The 19,426-nt window shown below is 39.3% G+C and overlaps 2 protein-coding genes across 4 annotated transcripts; one reads left to right on the top strand and one right to left on the bottom strand.

The window, feature by feature from the left end:
* Positions 1 to 341: 341 nt before the first annotated feature.
* usp12a (ubiquitin specific peptidase 12a) lies at positions 342 to 7,955 on the bottom strand. 2 transcript variants are annotated; one of them, XM_040126821.1, is made up of 9 exons: positions 7,252 to 7,955; positions 6,069 to 6,149; positions 5,757 to 5,970; positions 5,274 to 5,509; positions 4,780 to 4,856; positions 3,853 to 3,936; positions 3,543 to 3,740; positions 1,321 to 1,399; positions 342 to 1,211 (listed from the first exon to the last, which is right to left on the bottom strand). In XM_040126821.1, exons 1-9 carry the CDS (start codon positions 7,309 to 7,311, stop codon positions 1,110 to 1,112), a joined length of 1,131 nt encoding a protein of 376 aa, XP_039982755.1. In that variant the 5' UTR covers positions 7,312 to 7,955; the 3' UTR covers positions 342 to 1,109. The 2 variants fall into 2 exon arrangements, with proteins under 2 accessions (XP_039982755.1, XP_039982754.1); XM_040126820.1 differs by having other exon boundaries at positions 7,266 to 7,949.
* Positions 7,954 to 11,115, top strand: rpl21 (ribosomal protein L21). Of its 2 annotated transcripts, none has more exons than XM_040126822.1 (6): positions 7,954 to 8,078; positions 8,933 to 9,011; positions 9,145 to 9,206; positions 9,751 to 9,863; positions 10,409 to 10,559; positions 10,992 to 11,115. In XM_040126822.1, the coding sequence occupies exons 2-6, from the start codon at positions 8,945 to 8,947 to the stop codon at positions 11,079 to 11,081; spliced, it is 483 nt and encodes a 160-aa protein (XP_039982756.1). In that variant the 5' UTR covers positions 7,954 to 8,078; positions 8,933 to 8,944; the 3' UTR covers positions 11,082 to 11,115. The 2 variants fall into 2 exon arrangements, with proteins under 2 accessions (XP_039982756.1, XP_039982757.1); XM_040126823.1 differs by lacking the exon at positions 7,954 to 8,078 and adding an exon at positions 8,538 to 8,719.
* The last annotated feature ends 8,311 nt before the right edge of the window (positions 11,116 to 19,426 follow it).

Genomic DNA, 19,426 nt, shown 5'->3' with positions numbered 1-19,426 from the left:
CAACCTCCTTCCCTCCCTCCTTCTCTCCCCCCGCCTCCCCTGTCCTCCATCTTCTCTGCCTCATCTCTTCATCCTTGCAAGACACCTCGGCTCATGAGGAGCCAGTGGGTGAGTCGTTGATGTGCATATATCTGACCACACCGAGCTGACCAAGCCTTAAGTCGGCTAAGTGCGTGGGCGTTTTTCCAAAGCACCTGCCCTTGGAGTCTGAATGGAATAGAGATAGCTCCTGTTGCAGTGAGAATGCAGAGCTACCACATAGTATCGCTAAGGGGCGATGTTGAGCTCATATGAGTCATCAGTGCACACCTGTGGGACACAAGAACGAGAACACGCCCTGCCTCAATCTTAACGGCTTTATTTCTTTTTCTTTAAAACAGAAAATGATCGCTTCACAACAGGCCTTTTCAAGCAAACCCTCACATTAATTCTGCCAACACCTACAAAACGGTATCAAAAGTGCACCATAGTGTTAATACATCTTCTCAAGGTCTAACATTTTCCAATGATATTATTTTGTGATAATTATACAAATACCATTCTGTACACTGTAGAAATACACAACCCAGTGTGGGACTCTCACTCCCCACACACTCTCTTTTCCATCCATGATCAAAAACATGATCCACTCTCAGTAAATCCCAGTGCAGAAGAAGAGTGTTGGGGATGAAGAAACCGGGCCAATATTACATCATATGAATTATTAAATACCCATTCAACCCCACACCTAAGGCAAAAACTAATACAGCACTCATACGACCATCCAACATCTGTACAACCCTCATACACTGTCCTTTTAAAAACAATCCTGACACAGTTTTCATTCATTATTGTCTCATTGTCCCTGCAGCCGCAGCAGTGTCCAGCCAGAGTGAAGGGGATGATGGGGCAGGAACGACACGAAGGCCAGGAGGGACAGCTGGTACATAGGCAGAACTTCCATGGCTGAGCTGCGCCGAGTGCATAAAAGCACAGGTATGAATTACAGCTGTGCAAGCAGGTATGACACCATGCAGGCTGCTGCGGTGTGTTTATGGTCCGCTGCTCCCCACAAAGAGGGAACTGAGCATTTCTCCTGGTTTCTGTGGTGAAACACTTGAAATCCACATTTAGTCCCTGGACTGGTAAAAGAGGATGTAGCCTGACTCAGAGTTCTTGGAGATTTCAGAAGTGAGACCGTAGAATTCTTCTATGGCCTGTGCATCAATTTTCTACAAGAACAGACAGGTGACATACAGCAGGGTCAGGAAAGTCAGTATTCTGCAAAAAGATATGCAACTGTAAAGCCTAAATCAAAGTATTACAAATAAACCTACTCACCTCTACAATATCATCATCAAACAGCAACCAGAAGTCGTGACTTTTCACAATGGCAATGTAGTGACCCCTGTTTGGACCACTGAAAAGAAATAAAACACTGTATTTGATCTACATAGTAAAATTTAGCCTGGACAGTTTTATTATCCTTACTTTAAAGACTCATTCATGGGTCAACCGCACTTATTTTACCTGACTTGATGAGATTCCTTCTCAGGATCATGTGGGTGTGTAACACTATGTTCGGGTCATATGCAATGGATGGTTGAGATAGGAAAGATTCCCATGTTCAGTGCACCTTTATCATCTTTTTATTTGTTGATGAAGTTTGGTGACTTTGTGTAATTCCTACATTGCTCCACCTAACTTCAATGTGGAAACACGTGTATGGAGTACACACGTGCAGATTCAAACTAAACATGTAACATGTTGAAAATGTAACATGTTGAAAATGGAATGACTGTGATCAAGTCAGACCAGCACTGGACTGAAGCTAGTCTAGCCATGGACTCACTGAATCTGGCATTAGTGGTAAAATCTAATATTACAATGTCGCTGAATAAGTGTGTTCAGCCGTGGTTAATATGCACTTAATGAGGAAAAGTAATTAGTAATGTGTAAACATGAGACAAAACGGACCAATACAAAAAAAAGGAAACATAAGTCTGTATTGTGTATGTTAAATTAGCATCTTTTCTAACAACACTGGCCACGTTTGGTTCTCTGGATTTCTAACAGGATTTCTGCTGTTCAAACATGAAGGCATTACCCAACAATTACTAAAGTGTGACAGCAACAGCGTGAGAATAGGCACTGATTACAGTTACTACATAGTTCTCCCAAACTTTAAAAGGCACCTGCAAATGTTCCCAAAACTTTGACTCATGTGGAACTGATCCGCACACAAAAGCATTTAAAAATGTTGAACTTCTTTTTAAACCAGACTAACCCAATCTCCGCCTTCCTAATTATAACTTAACCCTTCTTATGCTGTGCTTTTTATGAAAAGTCATAAACAGCTCGTTTTAATAGATGGATTTGATAGTGAAGCCTTTTCTAAAAGTTGTTTGGGGCAATTCTTGCTTTTATTTGATAGGACACAGCAGACACAAGCAGGAAACAAGGGGAGAGAGAAAAATATAATGAGATGCAACAGAGGTTACTGGCCAGACTTAAACCCAGAAACATTGTGATTACATCTTCAGCTATGTAAACCACTTTGCAACCAGGACACCTATACTATTAAAATATATTACATCAAGCAACAAAGCGAACTTAAACATTGCGGGTCACTTCTCGAAAATCAGATTTCTTAAATATTTGATTTTAATACTAATAAGGATGTTTTTAAAAGCTGACTGACAAGTGTTCTTTTTTGTATTATATTGTGAAAAGTATAACATTCTGTATTGTAATCCTGTGCTGGGATACATGTAGTATTGTGGTCTGAGTATACTGTATCATGCCCTGTAATGTCTCTGTTGGTTGTTGTCAGCCAAAGGAGACAAATAAATGTATTGTATCATGTCACGATCATGACATTATAATAACGAAAATCCCATGCACTACAGTGTATAGACACACACACTGTAGTGCATGGGATTTTCGACTATATAGGGGAGAGGGGAAAAAAAAAAAAAAAAAATTATATATATATATATATATATATATATATATATATATATATATATATATATACACACACACACACACGATACATCTCCGTGCTCTGAAAATAACCCAGGCAAAGGGGACCTCAAATGGGAGTTCAGCTTCAAGGCAGAAGAGAAGACTCAGACAGTCAAGACAGATAATTAGATAATTTACATCCGTAAGACATTAACTCACTCAACTCCAGATAAGTCTAACCTTTTAATTCATTTTCCTCACTCTATTATTCCTGACATAGTCATGAAGGGCTGGAGTCTGTTCCACCATGCACTGTGCAGAGGCAGGGAAACACCTTGCATAAACAGAAAGAATAACTCCCACTCACTCTGGGTCAAAACTTGTGCTGAGAAAAAGCACAGCACAGCTGAACAAAGAAGAACGAGGGTCTATGTTTTCTCCTGTGAGATGTGATTTAGATTCTAATGTACCTTTATTCGTGGGCCAGTAGGTTCAAATGCATTTTATTATTCGAACAATAATTTCTCTGCATGTCTCTGGTTGCTGTGGAGACAGTTATAAGTTGTTGTACTCTGGCTGCGTGTTCACCTACACACCTCCCACAATGAACGACCACCGCGACCAGGTCGTAGAGCCTCTCAGGATTGGTGGCATCCCCAGAGGTGTTGAAGAGGCGGAGCTCCAGGGGGAAGACAACACGATAGGACAGCTTGGTGTAGCGCTGCAGCTGCTCCATGTACTTAAAGCGTTTCAGGTGCAGAGCCAGGATCATTGGAAGCTTCTTTACACGCATCCTATATCACAAATATTACAGTGTCAGACACAGGATCTAAATGCCCAACCACATACAGAAATGCAGTGAAAAAACTTGAAATTCATACATAAAGAATGGACCTGGGCACTGACCTCTTGTGTGCCTCCTGCTTGCTTCTACATTCTTCACAGTAATATTTGTACTCACTGCACAGTGTCTCCGTGTTACTGAAACCTCTGAGAAGAAGAATAAAGTGAAAACTGGTCAGTCTGAAGTCCACGTGTACAAATGAATGCTGTGATTTCAAAATATGGAATTTTTCCACACTTAGGTTGGTGAAGGACACAGCACAGAGTTTAATTTTCACTTGGTGTTCTTTAGTAATTGTGCAAAAACGTTTTCTCAAAATTTGGACTGAAACAGATTTTTCAAAAGTCAGTTACAGATGAAGGCAACAGCCTCAAACCAACAGCATTTGGCAAGGGTAGTTGATCAAACTTGTTTAAGATAAAATACATAAATAAAAATAATAAATTTGTGGTTCATTACAACCTCTAAAATGTTATTACTTTGTAAGTTACTAGCTCAAAAGATGTAAAAGCCCCAGTGATATTCACCAGTGAGTAGTGCTGTGATGCTAGCTAACAATTTGTCAATTTTTGCATTATAAAAAATGGGGGGTTATAACATTTTGGGGGGAAAAAAAAAATCATAACTAGGCCTGCAAATAAAATTTATCTTCATTATCATTTACTTTGCAGGTATTTTCTTGATTAATTGATCAGTTGTTTTGTCTTTAAAACATCTGAAAAATGTCCACCACAATTTTTGCTTTTTTACCTGACCAACAGTCCATTACCCAAAGAAATTCAGTTTACTATCATGTAAGAAAAGAAAGCTGCTCCCAACTTCACTTCTGAGTAGCTGGAACCATCAAATGTTTACATTTTTGCTTGAAACGACTTTTAATTAATTATCGAAATAGTTGCAGATTAACTTTCTGTCAGTCAATCAACTACAGTACTAATTCTGCTTCCTCAATGCTGATGCAGGTCTGCTTCTATATGTGGTTGTTTTACCTGAGGCAGTGTGTGATGGAGGTATTCTGTTCAACATCCACAGAAAGGTCCAGAAAGTCCTCATCTTTGCTGCTTATCTGAAAAGAAAAGAGGACATCAAAATAGGCTAAAAGAAACTAAACCCACACACTAAACAAATATGTCAGCTTGGTCAGTTGGGAATACTAATGAGATGTCTTACTACCAAAGTGAGAGCTGTGGCCATATGGCAATAAAAAAATCCCACTGTATGTCGTTCTGTTGTATTTACATAAAAATATTGTTTGTACACACGCTGACAGAAAGTATAGCACACATAGCCTAAGCTGTTCTCTAACCTTGTGCCAAGAAGCTTCATCCTTGAGAATATACCACCCCCTAACGTCAGCAGCAGTATTGTTTGACTTGAATGAAAACTTGTTTAAACAAGACTATGGTGACACATGGTAGAAGACGTTTGGCGTAAGCCCCTCAAATGTTGACCTTGGATGAAAATAGCATTGAGGCAGTCTTACTGTTTCACACGTGAGGCAGCGTGTCTCATTGGTCAGAGTGCCTTGGAAGATCTCGTGGACCCAGGTGGGAGCAGGCGTGGCATTGCTGTTGTTGTTCTGGGAGTCCAATGTGCCATTGGCAAGGCGGCCATTGGTCTTCTCCTGCTTCCTCTCCTCTTGTAGCAGATCAGCAATCGTGTTGAGCAGGTAGTTCAGGAACTCATGGGCATCCTGCTGCATGTAGTTGTCAAACAGCTCTGAGGGAGAAAATGTGTATAGAGAGAGACTTTAGACTTGTAATTCAGCTGTTCTACGTGTTCAGCAGGTCCTTCAGGATCTCCTGGGCATTATGTTCTCTGCAAACTCTGTAGGAGTCAGTAGCCAAATGAGGAAAACATGAGGATAAGGGATTTTAAATCATTTGTTGTTAAGTGATGACTTGACATTTATCTATAGCTTCTTTTGAACACACCAACCTGCCTAAGTTTATCAGTTTCATCTCACCATTCTCCTTGCGTAGACGTGTGATGAACTTCTTGGGTGGTATGACGCCGACTTTCCTCTTCTGGTTGGCAATACTATGGAAAAGGTCGGCCAGGCAGGTGAGCAGGTTTTCCTTCCGCCGAGGCTGACTGCGGTATGCCAAAATCTTTTCCCGGAATGGCCGGCAGAAGTACAGAGCCTGGAGCACTGAGTTGCAGTAGCAGGTGTTTCCAAACTAAAATCAAATGTGAAATACAGTAGAATCAGTGTGAGTATGAGTTGGGTGGAAATGGATTAAAACCCCTGAATCCACACAGTGTATCATTCACTTACATTGACCAGGCCGAAGTAGTGCTCATTGACCGGAAACTGCTCAGATCCAATCTCTTTCTCCAGAGCAGAGGCATTGGCGCCCTGTATATGCCCAGAGCCAAACAAAATCTGTTATTTTATACTGTAATTTATTTTGAACAGAAAAATGACAAAAACTCAATAATACTACTGCTAAAACAGTAAGCAATTACCAAATTAGAGGGAAGCAGTTTGGCATTTTCTAGGTCATTTGTTGGATTAAAAAAAAAAAACTAACAAAAACATTAATGGGTGCTTAGAGCCTCCAGGACTAGGCATTTTCCCCCTACTTCCTCAACTCTGCTCTTTTATGCCATTAGAGATTCAAGCATGCATAATTTTTCACTGACAGTAAAGTTGAGCTGTCTCCGGCCGCTGCTGACTCTAATCCCAAAAAGCTTTTAAATGCATAACTCGGCTGGGATGACAAAACTGCATGTGTCAAAATAGAAAATATTCAAGCGCAGAGGTTTTTTGAAGTAAGCACAGGGATGGGCTGCTGTTTAGGGAAATGCATATCGCTCTAGTGTGATTTTGTAAGGGTTAGTAGGCTACTATACGATGTTCAGACAGCAACAAACCATGCAGAGTGGACATGGACTTGGAACGTGTCCACAACTGCGTAGCTAATGTTAAACCATGTCGTCATTGCCTGCGTTAATAATATCTGTTAGTGTTTCAAAAGGCCAACACGCCAACTTAGCCATTTATTTTAATCAAGGTTTTCCTGCACACACTGCAGGTTAATGGTCTATCAATCGGAAGTCACCCATTATATCCAGCTGTGTTGCAGTTGCTGGCGAGTTGTAAAGCTGGTTTAGCTTTAGTTACCTTCACGTTAGCTAGTTAGCTGTGAATCCCAGCAGCAGCAGGTGCACTGTCATTGAGCTTCAAGAAGCTGCGATAAATATTAACCAAATAAGTCGGAGGGCTATCAGTTAAAAACAGTCTACACAAAAGTGCCCGTCTACTCCCGTTAGCAAAAACAGCAGAGCGGAGAAGGCAGTGGGTGGCTGCTTGCTTTGCCATGGTCGGAAAACTGCTTGGCTAGCACAGAGACCCGAATAAACTGCTCACATTTATAACTGCACGGTTTCAAAAGCTTATAAAAGTGCAGCCACGGTTTACGTTTCACCATACAGTTTGACTAATGTCAGTCTGAGACTGCCGTGCACTCACCATGGTACAAAAAGGCAAATTTGGAGACTGTCATTAGGATTTCCATTCGGCTAGCGCCATCTTCCACTACACCACCGCGCGCTGACAAGTCTGGCCTGGCTCCCCTCGTGAGGGCGGGCAGGCAGGCGATTCTGCTGAGCTCTCGACGGGAGGTCTAATAGCTCAAGAAAATGAGAGCATACACTGCATATTTCTTCCGTCTTCGCTTAATAAGTCGGTGAAGCGGATTGCTTCGTTTTTGGCCACGACTGGTACAATTCAGATACCTCTAGCTTTCTAAAAAAGGCTTAGTTTGCAAAGTCAAAGTTAAGTCATGTTGAAACCTTTAGTACGGTATTCATGTCGTTGAAGAAATTAAAGGTTGGCCAGCTTGCTCAAATTTCGCGCATGCGTATCATCATCATTACAATAGCTGTGTGTTATATATTTGCACCATCGTGCAAAGTGTTAAGGGTTTCTGGTGTCAAAAGGGAACTCTGTCCCTTCCGAAAAAAGTTACACGCATTTGTATTTCCTAATAAACGAGTCGCCACTATCTTATCTAATAGGCTACGATAAACAGTAAACACGCCACAGAGGCGTTATTGACAACATCTGACTTAGGAGCAGTTTACATAGAGTGCAAGCACTTTGGTCTCCACTGTAATCTATAAACGTGCTGACTCTGGGTCTGCTGGCCACCTCACTTCTTTAGTCTCAACGTCATTTAGTTCAGGCAATATCGAGGACTGCCTGAATTGTATTTTACAAGGCGGAGTTTGGAGGCCTTACATCTCTCTTTCCGCCGTACCCGCCATCTTGTAGTGACCGGGGGTAAGAGCCTCTCCGTGTTAAATGATATATTCTAGTCTATTATCATATCATTTGTGCTCAGTTATATTTATATACGCACCATAGCTATATCCTCACATGTCAGTTGGTTAATAGAGTCTGAAAACGCGTTCCAAAGAGTTATATTGTCCGTGTAATGTGAGTAGGAGCAACAGCGTGGCTCTCCATGTGGGCTTCGCAGGCAGAGAGACGATTAGTAGAAATTCTATTTTCCTCCGACATCCTGTTGCCCTGCAGCGTAACCCTGCGTTTTTCGTGGATATTCGGCGGTTATTACCGCAAGACTATGAAATTGCAGATTCAGTGCTGCCCAATGCAGTGTTACCTATGTAGTTGCAGTCCTATAGTTGAGCATATTCCCTAACACACAGTCGGTGTAATTAGTAGTCTGGTTATATTGCTTTCAATCAAATGAATCAAAAACAACCCGTACTTACCCTTAATTATGTAAATGTGTGAGGGATATACTAGCGAGTTTTGTTGTCATTTCTCGTGGATCAGCTGTTTGAGACACATTGAGATCATTTAGCTTGTGTAGCAGCAAGGTCTAGACGGGATATCGGCGTTTATGGGTCGTCACTGCAGTCATACTGTGCCTTTTCCCCATTATAGTGACTCTTCATGTAAGTCGTTCTTGTGATACTGAAAACGGCACTGCAGTTTGCCAAATCAAATCATTGTGTTGAGCTGTGAGATTTAAAAAAAAAAAAGTAGACTCCCATACTGACATGTCATTTTCCATCATCCAAATAGATGTGAAATATATTTACATCGGAAGAAAAATATTCAGGCGCAATCATGACTAAGTGGGGTTTTTTTTTTTCCTTCTCCCTCAGTAATCAGGCATCATGACGAACACCAGAGGCAAGAGGAGGGGGACCAGGTACATGTTCAGCAGGCCATTCCGCAAGCATGGTGAGTACAAATTAAAAGTGCACTGTTTAATGTCAGGCCACACTGTAAGTGCATTATGAATTGTGTATAGGAAATTTTGTTTCATACAGCCATTGTGCAAAATAACAATCAATTGGCAACATTTACTTCACAGGCCCAATCCCCCTGTCCACATACATGCGCATCTACAAGAAAGGCGACATCGTTGACATCAAGGTAAACCGCAACATATGTGTTGACTTAATATCCTTCTAGTGATTAGTACGTTAAATTTTTGAAGTTATTGTAAAACAACAATAATCCTTTAATATTTACAGGAATTTTAATCTCATGCTTAGCTTGTCCACTATATCTTAAATCATCTTCCAAAATTTTGTAAGAGGTTGTAGTGAAAAGCACTGTTTCAAATGTGACATAACAGTGATTAAATTCTGGGTGAGCATATGAGTTACCAGCAGACTTAAAGGATATGGGAAAGGGGCACAGAAATTTTTTTGAATGGGAGATATATTTGTTAATGCGATAGCTTTACTTGAACTTAGTGGCACTTTTTAAAATTTCAGAAATAAGAGCAAATGCTTAGCAACTGAGTTGGAAATCAATTATTTATTGGTGTTGTAGTTTGAAGTGCTCAATATTGTCAGACTTGACACAGTGGAGGAAATTAAATACTTGTTGGTTCCATGCCATTGTGCCTAATGGTTAAAAGATTACTTAGTTGTTTCTGTGTGATACATTTTTACTTGTGATTTCTTTCCAGGGCACAGGTACCATTCAGAAGGGTATGCCTCACAAGTGCTACCATGGCAAGACGGGGCGTGTCTACAATGTAACCCAGCATGCTGTCGGCATCATTGTCAACAAGCAGGTCAAGTAAGTAGGAATGGCATTTATTTTGTGACATGTCTGAATGTGTATGCTTATGTGACTTTGAGCTGGCACACACCAAACTACTTAAAACTGCTGCAAATTAACAGTATCTAACAATTAAGCAACTTGTTTGAACCATCAACCTGTTTCTCAGTTGTTGAACCCATTAAAGCCACATACATGTGGTGTGCCATCCCCATGAAATTGACAGCTGTTGCGCACTAGGCCTCAAGACTAAGACCTCCGTCTTTGTTGTGTGCGTTTGCTCATACACTTCATCTAGAAGGAGGGATGTGACCCCATCTTCACTTTGCCACCAGGATTTTTTTATATCCTCAGTGGTCATTCATGTGGGGAAAAGTATTTAATCCTTAAGTACCCTAGCCTAACTTCTGTTTGACCTGGGGTTGTATTGAGGAGACAGCAGAGGAGTGCCAATATTGAGGCGGCAGTACTTTAAATTTTGAGCAAAATCTACTTAGCATGTTGCATAAATGTTTTGAATTATGTGTTGGATATGAACATGTTTATCCTTTGGGCTCTCACAGAGGCAAGATCCTTGCCAAGAGGATCAATGTGCGCATTGAGCATGTGAAGCACTCAAAGAGCAGGGACAGTTTCCTGCAGCGCGTCAAAGAGAATGAGAGCAAGAAGCTGGAGGCTAAGCAGAAAGGCAGCTGGGTGGAACTGAAGCGCCAGGTATGAACCGACTGAAAACGAATTATTTACTTTAAGTGATTTTTAGTATAAAACATAAGTGGAATATCTACCAGATGTCTGGGTGAAAACATTCTCTTGGGAAATAAATTATTCAGTTGCATTGATAAAACCAGGTGGTCTAACGATCTTTTTTAGTGTACATCAAATGAAAACAATCCAAAATTTTATTACATTACATTTAATGTCTGGAATTTTTAAATGGGAAAACATAGAAGTCCTAGTAGTTTAATTTAGTGTATGCTATTAATGAATTGGTTGTAATAGTCTAGAAATTTTAAACTAACAAAATAAGCAAAGTTATAATTGTACTTGCAATGGAAGTGGTCGGCTTGTTTTAAGTTATTTTTTTTTTTGTCAGCTTTCTTTGGAGTTTATTTTTCGATCACCTAAATTTCCCTTTCGTCTCTACAGCCTGCTCCTCCCCGTGAGGCTCACTTCGTCAGCACCAAGAAAAACGAGCCACAGCTGCTGGAGCCCATTCCCTACGAGTTCATGGCATAAAGTGCTCACCAGAATAAAAATATTTGTACACACACTGCTTGTCATGTTGTCGTCTGTCCATCCATGTGAATGTAAAAGTGTCGTCATGTGCTGTCACTCCGTGATGATTCTCCTCTTTTGATTGCTTAAAATGAAATCAAAAGCACTTTTCATTTCACCGGCGATCTGAGAGTGACTGGCACACGTCACAAGCATTCCACATCTTTACACCTGTCGGATTGACCAAGGTTTATCCCATTTGCACTGTCAGTGATCTGTCCTGTCAATTGGCCACCTGGGTTAGTTGGGTTAGTGGGCTCACTGTTTAGCAGCAATGCACTCATGATGTACCTACATAAGCATTTTCACTTGGTATCCTTGATCAGATCTGAAAAGAGGGCATAGAGACAATGCCTTCTCCTGTTGTACCTGTTAACCTTATGAAATTGGCCCTTTTCTCACAATGTATTTTGACATTTACAGTAGAAAAAAGACAAGTATAAAAATTAAGGGATGGCTGAATTCCATATAACTGCCTCAGTTTATGGTCCAGATATTGTGCATGCTTGCTCTCTGTCATGGCTTCATGAGATGCTTAAACAGGGCAGAGCCAATGTTATTATTAAAGGCACCTGTACTTTATCTACTGTGTCAAGTCAAATGTCTACTGTGAAGACTTTCACCTGGGTTGAATGGTCTTCTGTAGCATCAATTAAAGGCCCTACACACCCATCATGTACCCAAGTGTTCGCACTTTATTTTACTGATTAGATCCTGCTGCGTGGGTATTTTTTTTTCCTCTTAAACTGACTGGAAGAGAGAACAAGAACAAACTCAAAGCTTGCACTATAACGAACAATAATACATTTTTAAAAAGTACATACATTTTGTATTAAGCTATTTTTTGTACAGAAATTGATATGTAGACTCCAGAATAGCTTTGCCCAACTACAGTCTGAGTATGGGCCAAGACATACAAAAACTGCAAACGCATGAGGTTATGCAAGGCATTTGAAATCACCCAGTCAAGCTGTTTAAGACAGACAGGCAACTTGTAATTAAACCTTTTCAACCCCAGGGTCCTGCCAATGGGAACGTAGTTACACACTCGTGCTGTGCAGCCAGCAACTCATATGACACCTAGAATCTTTTAATTGTAGTGAATGCTGCAGTCATAAAAACATGGAGTCTTGGGTTTGAGTATTTCACCTAGTGTTGAATTTTTTTTTTTTTTTGTCAGCTTTCTTTGGAGTTTATTTTTCGATCACCTAAATTTCCCTTTCGTCTCTACAGCCTGCTCCTCCCCGTGAGGCTCACTTCGTCAGCACCAAGAAAAACGAGCCACAGCTGCTGGAGCCCATTCCCTACGAGTTCATGGCATAAAGTGCTCACCAGAATAAAAATATTTGTACACACACTGCTTGTCATGTTGTCGTCTGTCTATCCATGTGAATGTAAAAGTGTCGTCATGTGCTGTCACTCCGTGATGATTCTCCTCTTTTGATTGCTTAAAATGAAATCAAAAGCACTTTTCATTTCACCGGCGATCTGAGAGTGACTGGCACACGTCACAAGCATTCCACATCTTTACACCTGTCGGATTGACCAAGGTTTATCCCATTTGCACTGTCAGTGATCTGTCCTGTCAATTGGCCACCTGGATTAGTTGGGTTAGTGGGCTCACTGTTTAGCAGCAATGCACTCATGATGTACCTACATAAGCATTTTCACTTGGTATCCTTGATCAGATCTGAAAAGAGGGCATAGAGACAATGCCTTCTCCTGTTGTACCTGTTAACCTTATGAAATTGGCCCTTTTCTCACAATGTATTTTGACATTTACAGTAGAAAAAAGACAAGTATAAAAATTAAGGGATGGCTGAATTCCATATAACTGCCTCAGTTTATGGTCCAGATATTGTGCATGCTTGCTCTCTGTCATGGCTTCACGAGATGCTTAAACAGGGCAGAGCCAATGTTATTATTAAAAGCACCTGTACTTTATCTACTGTGTCAAGTCAAATGTCTACTGTGAAGACTTTCACCTGGGTTGAATGGTCTTCTGTAGCATCAATTAAAGGCCCTACACACCCATCATGTACCCAAGTGTTCGCACTTTATTTTACTGATTAGATCCTGCTGCGTGGGTATTTTTTTTTCCTCTTAAACTGACTGGAAGAGAGAACAAGAACAAACTCAAAGCTTGCACTATAACGAACAATAATACATTTTTAAAAAGTACATACATTTTGTATTAAGCTATTTTTTGTACAGAAATTGATATGTAGACTCCAGAATAGCTTTGCCCAACTACAGTCTGAGTATGGGCCAAGACATACAAAAACTGCAAACGCATGAGGTTATGCAAGGCATTTGAAATCACCCAGTCAAGCTGTTTAAGACAGACAGGCAACTTGTAATTAAACCTTTTCAACCCCAGGGTCCTGCCAATGGGAACGTAGTTACACACTCGTGCTGTGCAGCCAGCAACTCATATGACACCTAGAATCTTTTAATTGTAGTGAATGCTGCAGTCATAAAAACATGGAGTCTTGGGTTTGAGTATTTCACCTAGTGTTTAATTTTTTTTTTTTTTTTTTTTTTTTAAATCAACCTTAAAAGTACTTAAAGGGGAAATTAAAGGAAACTGGATCTCAAGGGTAGACGTACATAAGGACTGGAGACCATTGGTGGAATGTTGGATCAGTGGTTGTGTGCACCTCAAGCCCAGTTGGGCAGTTATAAAATTAAAAGAAATACTATTTAGTCCTATTCTCGCAGTGGATGCCAAAAGTTTCTGCTGTGCTAGTGCAGTAGGTGGCAGTGTGCACCAGGATATTTCTTGAGTGTAGAACATGCATCAGGTTTTCTCTGCTTTAAGACCATTAAACATGGCTATTAATTTAATAAATAGGGTTGATATGCATCATTGTACTTAATTTTATTGTTGTAATTTGTGATACTCACAGGTACTCTTAAGTTGAGTAACCAAAGATGTTATTATCTATGTAGTCAAAATTTTAGTTATATTTTTGGGTTTTAAGCATTAAGACAGGCCATGATTCAGCAGTTCCCTTAAACTCTGGAACTTAATCACCATGATCATTTTTCATGGTCATGATCTTGATTTCCCCTACTCACCTCTAGACAAGGGTATTAGTAATTCAAGTTTCCATTAACCAAGTACATTCACTTAAGTAAAGAAGATACTTTTTTGCAATTTTATCACATCTTTACTAAAGGATTGTAAATATAAAGACTACACCACATTAAAATCAGTGGTTGAGTAGCTATTTAACAATGGTTGAAATTCTTAACATTTTATAATGAGGTAAATACAGTAATGATAATTTTAATTGCATAGTACTTTTAAAGTGAGGAGCAAAAAGTGCTTTCCAGGGCAGGGGAAATGAAATGAAACAAAATCAGGATATTGGATACTAATAGAAAAAAAATTGATAAGGTAAAAATACAATTTTGACCAGTCAGAATGTCTTTAACATCCATAATAAGATTTGATCTGTCAAAGTGCTTCTGGGTATAACAAATCTAAGGTTTTGACCAGTGGGAATGGTGATTATATTCACTGATTGCATTCACTTTTAACAAGTCAAAGTATTATTATATTATATAGTTTATATAGTATATAGTTTTATGTAGTAAAACTAGCATATTTTTATATATATATATATATATATATATATATATATATATGTACACACTATATATTCAACAGGTGACATTTACAGAATTACTGTTTTTTTTTTTAATCCATCATTGCCTTTTTTATTTTGTATTGGCCTCTGAGTAAAAAAATAAAATGTATAGCTATATCAGTCAAACCTGCGTGTGTGTGTATGTGTGTTAACTGCCTACCATGGTGTTGCAGCACCATGTGTGTGTGTGTGTGTGTGTGTGTAGTACTTGATCTGTACTGTTTAATCAGTGGAGGCTGAATGGCTGGCTGGTTATGTGACAAATAGGTTATCTCATCCCACCTCAGTACTTTACCCAATATTTGCACGAATTAGGACCAGTTTACAGAGATAGGGCCAGCAGCTGACAGGATGGAGTGTCTCTGTGTGAGAGAGATCAGGAGAGAGGAGGCCAACAGCGAATCAGTCCAAGGATTATGTTTCATTTATGTGGGTGCATCACTTCAATTTTCTTCAAAGAGAAAACTTGAGGATGGAATTAGGTATAATAGTCCTAGAATGGACAATGGTGGCACCTTTTAGAGATCAACCTGCGGAGGTTGTCTTTCTTCACCCGTATAACCCCGAAGTCCTGAGGTCAGGGAATTCAGGCACAGGTCTTATCAGGGCAGAGTAATAAGTTTCCAACAACTTGAAGAGATAAAACCAGGAAAAACAGATAGAAAAATAAAATGCAGTCAATCAATGAGCAGGTTGGCAGCCAAAGACCTTGGTATTGATCGGTGAGGTCTGGATTTTGCTTAGAGTATTTAGATAAGGGAAATTGTATCTATACAGTTTTGTATATTCCCACCCTTCTAACACTGATCGAACACCTTAAATATATTAACACAGTAGATGTGTATTTCTGCTGCTATGTCCTGTAAAAAACCTATTTAACAACTTAACCATGAAAGATGAAAAAATCCTACTATATCTGACCTCATCTAATCAGTTTTTAAGAATATATTCTGTATGTTATTTTCATCCTGCCTTTGCATCTACAGTAGGTCCTTTGTGTGTGTTCTCAGATACAATGGAGTGTCATTTCTGGCACTGACTCATGGAAGTTACTGATTGAAGGAACAAAAAGTAAACAGAGAAGGAGAGAGAGAAAGCAAGCGAGAGGGAGGAGGGCAGAAAGACGAGGTTTGTGGATAAAAGCCGTGGAGCACTATGAACTCCTTAATCACAAACGTTTGACACACACAGATTGAGTCTGTCAGCTCAGCCAGCAGCTTGGAGCAGCTGTATCGACTTGGGGTGTTACATATTAACCACACACACACACACACACACACACACACACACAAACAGTAGATAATTGAATATGGACACAGGCTTGCTCCACTGATGCAAAGAAGAGTTCTATGTGGAAATGTTGCATGATATGAAATTTCACAATTATCAACCATCATACTGCACCTGGATCACACTTAATTTAAAGGGCATGTTTATCCAAATAACAAAAAAAACTTAAAAAAAAAAATTATCTAGTGTTATCTAGTCACATAGATATTTTTGGTTTCTTGTGACCAGGGTTTGACATCTGTCTCTGAGATTTCTGCCTCCTTTCTAGAACAATAGAGATTAATGGGATTTCATCAGTGGTGCTCAAAGCACTGAAATGTGGGATTTTTTTTTAAACTAAAAGAGATGCTCTGAATCTCAATGTAAAGACCTTGTAGTAATACTAATTATTATTTCTGTATGATTGCATGCATATATCTTTGTAGTTAGTTAGCATTTGTGTTTCCTATGTACGAATCACTGCAGATCCTAGATTGTAGTCCTGTGCTTTTGTTTGGATGGTTGAACATACTGTAAATGTAATTCCCTAATAAGCTAAATGATGGATAGGCATTGGATATGTCCTCCTTGTATGTGTTTTATGTTATTTCTCTAATAGAGACCAAAAAAAAAGTAGCTCATTTAAATAGCTAAAAGTGGAAATATTACAATGTGAAAAAATATTACTCGATCACGAATAAAAGTTCTGCATTCAAAACAGTACTTGAATAAAGGCACAAAATTATTTTCAGAAAAAAGTACCCAAAAGTATCAAAAGTAAAAGTACACTCTAAGAAAAATGAACCCTTTCAGAGTGTTATAATATATATATTATATGATTAAATTTATTGGTGCATGAATGTGTTAGCAGTATTTCAGTGTTGTGGCAGGCAGGGGTGGAGCTTTTTTAGTGTAGCAGTGTAATCTGTAACAATTACTGTATTTTATAAGATCATCACAGGTTTTGTATGCTAAAGCTTAATTTGAAAAGTAACTTGTAACTAACTGTAAGATAAATGTAAATGTTCCCTCTGTATACCACCTTTGGTCAGCTAATGTAATACGGTAGTATAAAATACAAAAATTGCCACTGAAATGTAGTGGGCTGGAGGTGTAAAGCAGCATAAAATGGAAATACTTAAGTAAAACTACAAAGATTTAAAAAAAATTCTGCTTAAGTACAGTACTTTAGTAAGTGTAATGAGTTACTCCCACTATTGGGCTGTGAGAACATGAAATTCCTTTCATTTCCATTGTACTGGGGTGAACTTTCAAAAAATCCACAAGGGAAAAGTGAAAAACCAACCCTTTAAACACTGTCTCCCTTCAAGGCCTCACCATCCCTCATACTCTCCTTTCTTGAAGAAAAAAGACCTTCGTTGGTCATGACAATAATATTTGTGACTGTGGTGTGAACGTTCAAGGGTGTGACAGTGTGTGTTCACATGATCTGTGTGTATTTGGGATAGGCCTGAGGGTTTCATAAAGGCACAAGGAAATCCCACCTCAGGCCAAACAGAGGGCATGCTGTATCTCTGTGTGTGATAGGTGGGGTGATAGAGTCTGTGGTTATCAGAGACGGGGGTGGCATAGTCATATATGTGGATATTGGGCCAGCTGTATTGATCCCGGCCCTGACAGCAGAAGAGGAGGAGGTGAGGGGGACCGGATGAGAAGAGGAGGAGGCTGATAACGGTGTCAACTGACCCAGGCATGCTCACTTGAAGCATGGGAGGGCACTGAGGTAACACCCAACAGGATCTCAATAGGCTTTATTCACAAAAGTCAGTCAAAGGTTTCACATGAGAGCATGGCATATGGGCACAAAGGGTCATCTCTCATTTTTAGACAGGCAGATAGTGCTATTGGATTGTTAGTGTCTCTGCCTTAAAATTTTTGTCCTTTTTATTTAAAGCGTGACTGTAATCTATGTTATCTTTCAAATGAAAAGTTGAATTCATAAACAAACAAACGCACCCTTGCTCAGTTCAATACTCCAGGAGGTGTTGCTGCTTAGGCTTCCTTGATCTAGTATAAGCAGTAGGAGGTGACTCACAGTGACTAATGTTAGCTAATGTTAGCAAACTTAAAGTAGATACTGCTATATAGCGGACACTATATGTTCAGTTTGTTTGTTTTGTTGAATTTATGACTCTTCTCTAGTTGTGCTACTGTTACAGTGTTTATTAGGTTACTAATCTCACTGTAAGCACTTGCCCATAAACTTTAACATTTAAATTCCTGCTGCAATAAATGATTGTTTAGTCTTTAAAGCAAGACTGTGTACTACTATCTGCTTTTGAAAGCAGAAATAGCAGAAAATATCCTCTTACGATTGAAAAGTTGAGTTCACAGCCAAAAAATGCACCATTGCTCAATTGAAAGCAGTCAGGAGTTTTGCTGCTCTAGACTCACTTGGTTTGTTATGACCAGTAGCTTATGGTGGCTAATGTTGGTTAGCTTTAACTTTTAACTTTAGAGACATGTTGCTGTGTAAAAGAGTCAGTTGCTTAGTCAGTTTGCTTATGGCTCTTCTCAACTTGTGCTACTGTTATACTACGTTAGAGCATTTACTATTACTATTATCTAATGTGCATTACATAACAACATTTAACTTCAGTTTGCTAATACTAGCTAAAATTACCCATAAGTTACTGGCCATATCCAATATTCAGACCAAATAAGGCTGTAGCAGCAAAACACCTTAGTGTATTGACCTGAGCAATGGTGTATTTTATTGCTTATGAATTTAACTTTCCACTTGTAAGAGGAAGAGTTTGTCATTTTGTCTTTCAAAACTGCATCATCACGCTTAAAAGGCTGTGAAAGGTTGATTTACTTTCAGGTTTGTGGGTTACTGAAGGACCTTACTGAAGATTAATTTCTGAAAACAATAAATCATACCTATCAGAAAGCAATATTGGAGGGTTGATAAGATTAAGATTAGAGCAGTAAATTCTGTGTGTGTGTGTGTGTGTGTGTGTGCGTGATTAATGGAGACAGACAGTCGCCTCTTGCGGATCAGCAGATAGGGACACATACTGCAAGGAGCCTGGGTGATATCTTTAAAGCCTGAATCAATCAACATGAGGGAAAGAGTCATGGACGTTTATAATGTTTGAGTATTAATGGGATCACTATTAAACTCAGGGGCTTAAATCATTTTCTAGCATCTGTTGGATCACCTGTACTACAATCCTTCACAGCTGAGCGTATGTGATTGCTGAAAAGAGACAATTAAGCAGTAGGAGGTTTGTAAGTGTGTAAATGGTTAAAATAAAATGATCATTTGTTGTATTAAAAATGTTTTATATTTTTCGGTTTCAGTGAGGTAGGGCACCCCCTTTCTTCCCCTAACTGGTACATTCCAATAAGATAAAT

Source organism: Xiphias gladius, chromosome 5, assembly GCF_016859285.1.
Source record: "Xiphias gladius isolate SHS-SW01 ecotype Sanya breed wild chromosome 5, ASM1685928v1, whole genome shotgun sequence".
Classification (NCBI taxonomy): Eukaryota; Metazoa; Chordata; class Actinopteri; order Istiophoriformes; family Xiphiidae; genus Xiphias; species Xiphias gladius.
The sequence above is the reverse complement of the archived record's forward strand: the minus strand, read 5'-3'. Positions and strand labels throughout refer to the sequence as shown.